This window comes from Numida meleagris, chromosome 24 (genome assembly GCF_002078875.1).
Source record: "Numida meleagris isolate 19003 breed g44 Domestic line chromosome 24, NumMel1.0, whole genome shotgun sequence".
In the NCBI taxonomy this organism is placed as follows: domain Eukaryota; kingdom Metazoa; phylum Chordata; class Aves; order Galliformes; family Numididae; genus Numida; species Numida meleagris.
Genome location: NC_034432.1, coordinates 1,063,754 through 1,071,073, shown reverse-complemented (window position 1 = coordinate 1,071,073; position 7,320 = coordinate 1,063,754). Strand labels below are relative to the sequence as shown.

General features: G+C 58.9%; 3 protein-coding genes across 3 annotated transcripts in view; all 3 read right to left on the bottom strand.

The window, feature by feature from the left end:
- The window catches only part of LOC110388003 (feather keratin 2-like), a 906,242-nt gene that overhangs the window by 140,721 nt on the left and 758,201 nt on the right, over positions 1–7,320 (bottom strand). The gene's annotated exons all lie outside the window — the stretch shown is intronic.
- LOC110388017 (small proline-rich protein 2G-like) lies at positions 298–2,611 on the bottom strand. The gene is made up of 2 exons (XM_021376808.1): positions 1,684–2,611; positions 298–1,274 (listed from the first exon to the last, which is right to left on the bottom strand). The coding sequence occupies exon 2, from the start codon at positions 1,247–1,249 to the stop codon at positions 995–997; it is 255 nt and encodes an 84-aa protein (XP_021232483.1). The 5' UTR covers positions 1,250–1,274; positions 1,684–2,611; the 3' UTR covers positions 298–994.
- On the bottom strand, positions 4,600–6,106 carry LOC110387996 (protein MRP-126). The gene is made up of 3 exons (XM_021376782.1): positions 6,004–6,106; positions 5,303–5,461; positions 4,600–4,981 (listed from the first exon to the last, which is right to left on the bottom strand). The coding sequence occupies exons 1-3, from the start codon at positions 6,010–6,012 to the stop codon at positions 4,778–4,780; spliced, it is 372 nt and encodes a 123-aa protein (XP_021232457.1). The 5' UTR covers positions 6,013–6,106; the 3' UTR covers positions 4,600–4,777.

Sequence of the window (7,320 nt, the reverse complement as noted above, 5' to 3'; positions counted from 1 at the left end):
TTCCCACTCCATTTCTGTTGGGGAGCCACTGGAGGGCTCGGCTTGCACCCTACCATCATAAAAGGGACCACCAAGTCCCCTTTCTCCAGGCAAGCTCTTCCCAACGTCAGCTTCCCACCTGCTAAAACACGAGCCTCACCTCCCATGGAGTTTGTTTAGCTTCATGCTAACGACCCAGCTGCACCAGGTCACTGCCACTCATTAGAGCCCAATTAGTGATACAGATGGGCGCCAGCTGATACCTGCATGCTGCTAAGAAAGTGGGCATGTGAAAACCCAGGGAATGGCCAGGAGGGGACTGGTGAGCTGCAGGGAAGCTGGAGGGTGCCCTGATCTCATAAACAGGGAGACCTTGAGCAGTGTGATAGGAGAGATGTTGGTGAAAGAGGCAGGTTTTGTATGGCTCTGGTGCTCTGCTTCACCTGCTGTGCTGGTAGGCTGGAAAAGCAGCACTGTTGTTGGAGCTGGCTGGGCACAGCAGCAATGTCTGAAGCCATCTGCTCAGTGCAAATGCTCAATTTTCACCCAGAATTAACCCAGCACGGTCCTTGCAGCCCCTCTGTATGGTGCCAAGGGCATTTCCCTGACTTCCACCCCCCTCCCTGGTGCTCCTCGTGCTATGGCTGAGATCACCACTTATTAAAACATGGCTCAAAACCCACAAATGAAATAGCACAGAGTAGCAACTAAACGCCTCCGGAATGGTTGAAATTCAGCTTTTATTCTGGCTGAAAATGGGAGCAGCAAAGCAAGAAGGAAACCACCGGCAGCAAACACCGTGCGTTGCACTGGCAGAAAGAACTCAAACAGCACAGTGAGAATGAAACAGAGGCAGTGCACCCCAATACTGAGTGGTCCTCTGATTGCTTTGAAAGCGTTTGCTCATGGAGAAGCAGCGTGGCTGGTAAGTGATGAACCCCGAGGATGAGATCAGTGCCTCAAGCAGGGAGATGTCCAGGGGTTGCAGAGCTGGGTGCATGGCCGGATCCTGCTGCTAGAACTTGGGGCACGGTGGTTGCACTTTGCAGACTGTGTTGGTGTTCGGAGGGCAGAAGGTCTGCACCGGTGGGGGATAGCACTGTGCAGGCGCACAGTAGTTCTGCGCTGGAGGGTTGCACGGCGTCGCGCAGGGGTACACGGGCGCAGGGATGTGCTGGTTGCTGGAATGGCAGGAGGGCCCCGAGCTGTGGCAGGGCTGGGAGCTGTGGCAGGAGGGCTCCTGGCGGTGGCAGGACCCACTGGAACCCATCTCTCCTGAGCGTTAGCAAAGCTGCCTGGAGCAAGAGATCGCACTGCTGGGAGGAGACCCCGGTGGATGAGACCCAGACTCATCTACCCTCACTTCCTCTCTTCTCTCTTTTATTTTCTGCTCTTCATCTCCTCACATCGAACTCTTTTTTCTGCATCTTCCCAGTCCATCCCAAATACCCTCCAAGGCTCTGCCTCACTCTCTGGGCTTTCTATGTCCATCCCAGCATGAACAAACCCCCAGGCTGACACAAGGAGCCCCACCAGCCTCTCCCCAAGCCCATTTCCCACCCAGCACCTTGATGCAGCACATGGAGCTCCTGTTAGCAGTGCCCACCCCCATTCCCGCTGCCCTGTGCCCACTTCTGGAGTCCATCACAACCCCTGCGCACGCTGCTTCCTTCTTGGTAGGAGCACGAGGAGAAGTGGCCTTACCTCTGCAGCAACAAGAGGAGCACCTGGAAGGGATGGCGAGTGGAGAGGACAGGGCTGAGCGGGTTTTATAGCCCTCCAAAAGCTTATTTTGGGCATGAGACACCGCTGCCCAATGCCAGTGGGATTATTCACACACTTGACATACGTTGGCCAAATGTTGGCGCTGCCCCGGTCTCAGCCCTTCTTCTTTGACTCATGATATTCTCTCCATTCATAAGGAATTCCCCATGAGGATTTCAGGAGACAGGGATATTTTTAGAATCAGTTGAGTTGGATGGAGCTCTTAAAGGCCACCTGGCCCAGCTCCCCTGTAATTAACAGGGACATCTGCAGCGAGCTCGGGTTGCTCAGATCACTTCCTACTGATTTCCTGTAAACTGAGGGCTCTCCCATAAACTGACAGTAATCTAGGAATGTCAAGGAGTGTGTCTTGTGTCACCGGGCACGTGGGGTTGCATCAGGAGCAGAAATGCATTACGGCTCGGAAACACTGACTGCTGCAGCAGCAAATTGTCGTGTTCAAGGTGACAGCTCAGGATTTTAATTTACGCGTTGTTTAACGACGCGGGGCGGAAATGGCATTATCAAATGCGAGACGTGGAGTCATTCAGGTTGGAAAAGATCTCTGAGTTTTGCAAACCCAGAGCTGGGGCTGCTCGGTGAGTTGGGGGGGGGGTCAGGGGGTGCCACCTGTGGCCATAAATCCCTGCAGGGAGGTGACGAGGTGACCAGGGACAGAGCCTGGCTCTGCTCAGTGCTGCCAGGGCCAGGACAGGGCACAATGGGGATGCACTGGGAGCACTGGGCAGCGCTCTGTGCCGTGCAGGTGCCCCAGGAGGCTGCGGGGGTCTCCTCTTTGGATCAGTCTTCAAAACCACCTGGACACGGACCTGTTCCCGTCGGCCACTTTGGAGCAGGGGATTGGACAGAGCAGAGCCACGGGTCTCCTCCAACATCAGCTCGATCCTTGGTTCCCTGATGGCCTGGGAGGGGGGTGGGATGCTTGGGCAGGTCCCAGCTGGGGTTGGGGAGGGGAGGGGGGAAGGGCACAGCTCAGCCGCAGCTGGGTCCCGTCTCCTCATTACGGGACTGTTCTAAAGCCCAGCCCTGAAGGCTTCAGCTCCTTTTTTCTCTCCCTCCAACTTGGCAGGGGTGGCCGGTGCCACCAGGTGGCAGCAGGGCTCTGTCACAAACCGCCTCGTCCTCCGCTCCCAGCAGCCGAACCCTCCCGCTTCTCCACCCGGGATGAACGCACGAGCCTGGGGCTGCTCCTCTGCGTCCTCCCGCCCCGTGCTGCTGCGGAGACGATCCCGCAGCAACGGGGATGGGGGGCCCGGGTGCTGTCCCCATCCCTGGAAGGAGCAGCGCGGCCCTGATGCAGTGCCATGGACTGCGCTGACCCCCGAGCTGGCTCAGCCCAAGCACGCAGCGTGGGATGCAGCCTGGCTGCGGGCATCCAGCACCTCCCTGGCGTTGCTTTGGTCTCCTCTCCATCTGAGAGCTCTGCTGGAGCTGTGGGATGCGTTTGGGGAAAGCTCTGTCCTAGCAGGGCCCGGTGATCATCTCAGCTCCACCCCGGTGCCCCAAACCCGCTATGCTCGGAGCACCGGGGGCTTCGTTCCCCGTGTCCTTTGCCACGGCCCCGGCGGTGACGCAGCAGCAGCCCCGCACCCAGGGCAGCGCAGAGCCCCGCCGCGTTGGCAAATATCCTGTTGCACGCTGCCGCTTCCTGCCTGGATCCTGGTGGGAGGGGCAGGGACGGCCCGTGCAGCCCCAGAACCAGATCTATGTGCTTATTAGGCCCCGTGGAGGGAGAGCTCCTGCAAAACCCAGCTGCTGCACCCCAACAGCCCCGTCCTGGGGTGGGCACATCCCTATGGGCCGGCCCTGGGGACCAGTCTGCTCTGGGGCACGGAACCAGCTCTGTTCCCCCCTCTCCGTGTGGGGCTGCGTCTGCTGTGGAGACCCTACAGTGCTGTAGGATGGGACGTGTGGCCCAGCTTGGGATGCACAGGCCCTTTTTGGTTGCAGGATGCAGCTGCGCTGGGACACCCCACCCTGTGGCCGCGGGCAGAGCCGAGCAGATCCCGTGTTCACCCCATCAGATGTTACCTTGTAGGAAGGTGTCAGACATGTTTCAAATGTCAAAATCAACCCTAAAGGAAGCTGAAGCAACCTGGCCGGCAGCGGTGAAGCAAACTTGGGGCAGTCTTGTGTTACCCCCGGGGCTGCCGCTGCTGCTGCTATGGGGAAGCTGGTGGCAAGTTTCCTCACCGAGCAGGGCGATTTCAGGGCTTTGACTCACCCTTAGGAAATCACAACTGTTCCTTTTTTTCCTCAGAAAGGTATTTGCAAATCAGTAGCTGGGCTCTGTGCGTTCATGGGGCTCTGTGAGTTCACAGCATGAAGCTGCTCGGAGGCATCTCAGGCATTTCCAACCCCCCCTCCCCGCTGCTGAAAGCAGCCATTCATAGCCGCCTCCGTGCAAACCTGAGCTGTTGGGAGCCAGGCACTGGGATCGTGCAGCTCTCATCTGTGTGAATCCCAGCACGCCGACCTCGCTGCTGCCCATGCAAAACTCAGTGCATCCACCACCCGGCCCCAGGCAGAGCCAAAGGGCCCTAAAATGGGTTCTACCTCACCCCCCCCCATCTCTGTCACCCACCACTGCAGCTCAGTCTGAGGAGAGCATTCCCAAAGGAGATTGTTTTAGCTGGAAATGAGGAGGTCAGTCTGCTCTGACCTATGCAGAACACTGCAAGGGGCACTGTGAGCCCTGCTGTGGTGAGCCCCTGCTCTCCCAGAAGCCCACGTTGCCTCTGGGAACCTGCAGCCTGCTTCCAAGTCTGACCTTCCTGGTTTGAAGCCAGACTGGGGGGGGGGAGGAAGGTGAGAAAAAACAGGCAGAAACAAGAAAGCTTTGGCAGCCTCAGGGCGAATCTTTATTTGGCAGCAAAACCATCAAACTTGAAGGGAGGGAGGCAGAAGGGAGGAGCAGAGGGCTGGGGGAGGGGGATGGGGCAGAGCGCTGGAGGGGGGGAGCAGGAGCTGGGAGCTCTGGGTGGGCGCCTTCAGCTGCTGAGCACAGGCCCCCTCAGTGGTTGTGCTGGTGCTGGTGCTGGTGCTGGTGCTGGTGTTGGTGCTGGTGCTGGTGGTCCTCACAGAAGTGGAGGTGCTCGTGGGTGGCGACGGTCACCCGGATGATCAGGAGCATCACCTCGCCGAAGCTCAGCTGCTCATCCTTGTTGCCGTCAAGATCCTTGAAGATTTGGTCAATAGAGACCTGATTCTTCACGTTCTGCAGGACAAGAGGCAGAGTGCCATTGGTCACAGCTCCAAGGTCCCCTGGTGTTGCTAAGACCCCCGCCCTGGGCTGCTGGAGATCCCAGCTGCTGCTCCGGGGTGGCTGTCCTTCACCTGTCCTTATGGCATCTCATGGAGCATTGGGGATGGGGCCACTGGGTGGAGAGGGCTGGGGCAGGAGCAGAGCAGGAGGGGGGTGCTGGGCCGGATTTGGTCCCTGGGGCACTTGGGCTGGTTGAAACCGGTGGGGCAGTGGGATCCAACCCAGCTCCCTCCCCACATGGGGCACAAGAAGCCCTCCCCCGACTCTGCTCACCTTCAGGTAGTTGGCAAGCTGCTTCTCAATCAGGAGCTTCAGCTCCTTCCTGGTCAGGGTGTCTTTGTCCCCCTCCCGTCTCGAGTACTGGTGGAAGACATCGATGATGACATCTATGGCCTTCTCCAGCTCGGAGAGCGGTCCCTGGGTCTGGCAGCCCTGGGAGAAGCAGATGCACAGAACAAGGTCAGGATGGCAGCGGGTGTCCGTGCATCAGCGCAGCTCCCTGCAGGCAGGTGGGGATGCAGCCTGGCTCTTAGTCATGCTGTTTTCAGGCTACATTTGAGCAGCTTGCTGGGGTTATCTGCAAGCCAAGGAAGTTGGAAGGAGGTCGCAGCCTTGGCTCTGGGATGTGCAGCTGAAGATAACATCTAGGAGCTGATTTTTCCCCCCAGAGTGCGCCTTCTGCAAGGCAAGAGCTGCTGGGGCAAGGCTCCCGCAACGCCTCCGTCGCAGTGCAGGTGCTGAGCGTGAGATCTGACCCCCATGGTGACCAGCCCACGCTGCAGGCAGCTTTCTCCAAGAGGAGACATCTGTCCCCTTGAGCCACGCTCGATGCCCATCTCCATCGGCGCTCATCCCTCTGCCAGGACACATGGAGGCTCACAGGGCAAGGAGAGGGCCCCCAGCCCTCCGATGGCTCGAGCTGCACCTGAAAAAGAGCACGGAGACCTTAGAACCCCCACCACCCTGGGACTTGCCTTGCTCATGTTGGCGAAGCAGCGAAGATCGTCTTGGGGTTGAACTGTGGCCGGCCTGGAGCGCAAGCGTCTCTTATAGCCAGCCTGCCGGCCCCGTCCCCTGCTTGTGAAATGTCTGTTTCATCCCATTACGGTCCATCATCATGACATCCTGGTGTGTTGCTTAAGGCCTGGGGGTAGTTCCTTAAAAGGGGTCTCTGCGGCTTTTCCCGTAACGCCGGTGTCGTGCTCCCTGGGTGGCAGGGAGGTGGCCGTGTCCCCATAGCCCGGTCCCCTCGGCCATCAGGGCCGTCCTTCTTGACAAGTCCACCCATCCTGGCAGCTTCCCTCTGTTTTACTCCCCTCTATGGGGTCACTTCTCCACCGTGCCCATAGCGCTGCTGTCCTGGTGGACCCAGAATCATCCCGAGATCCCACTCCTCCACACTGCCCCACACCAATGGGGCTGTCTGCATGACACGGGGACTGTCCCCTGCCTGCAGCAAGCAGCTCTTCAGGAAAGGCACATCGCGTGGGTGGCTTCCCACCCCTGCACGGCTCCAGTTATGTCTCTGTGGGTCCGTTTCTCCCCACCCCAGCTGTGCCCCGGGGGCTGGGTGGGGCAGAAAGGTGGATTCAGGGGTTTATTTATTTTTTTTAAACCATGTCCTCCCTTCGTGGCATTGCGCTTTATTGACTCCGGGTGCCGCAGAGGCCGGGCGCAAGCGCGTTGGGAGCAGCCAAGAGCAAAACGAGATTTTCCAGTGCAGCTTTATGGCAACCCCCCTCCCTGCTGATTCAGCTGCCTCGTCTGGGATCCGTCCAACCTGCCGAGCACGGCGCTGATCTCCGATGTCAAATGCGGGGCCAAAGCGGGGCCGCCGAGCTCCTGATGAGCAGCTGTGGGGCAGTGGTGCCCCATGGGGGCTGCTGGGGGGGTACAGCCTGGCCCTCATTGCCAGGGAGGTCTGTGTTTCACAATGTGATGCTCCGGTGCACGTAACAGCCAGAGAAGGTCCGGGGCGTTTCACAACGTTGGGGACCATCCGCTCGGTTGCAGAATTTGGTAGCGATTTCAGGAAACGGAGCTTTGGCCATTGTATCATCCTGAGGTGGGGCAGGGCGAGGATGGGCAGAGGGTACGGCATGGGCTGGGGGGCTCAGGGTTAGGGTTAGGGTTAGGGTTAGGGTCACGGTTAGGGTTAGGGTTGGGGGTTAGGGTTAGGTTTAGGGTTAGGGTTAGGGTTAGGGTTAGGGTTAGGGTTAGGGTTAGGGTTAGGGTTAGGGTTAGGGTTAGGGTTAGGGCTGGGGGAATCAGGGTTAAGGTTAGGGTTAGGG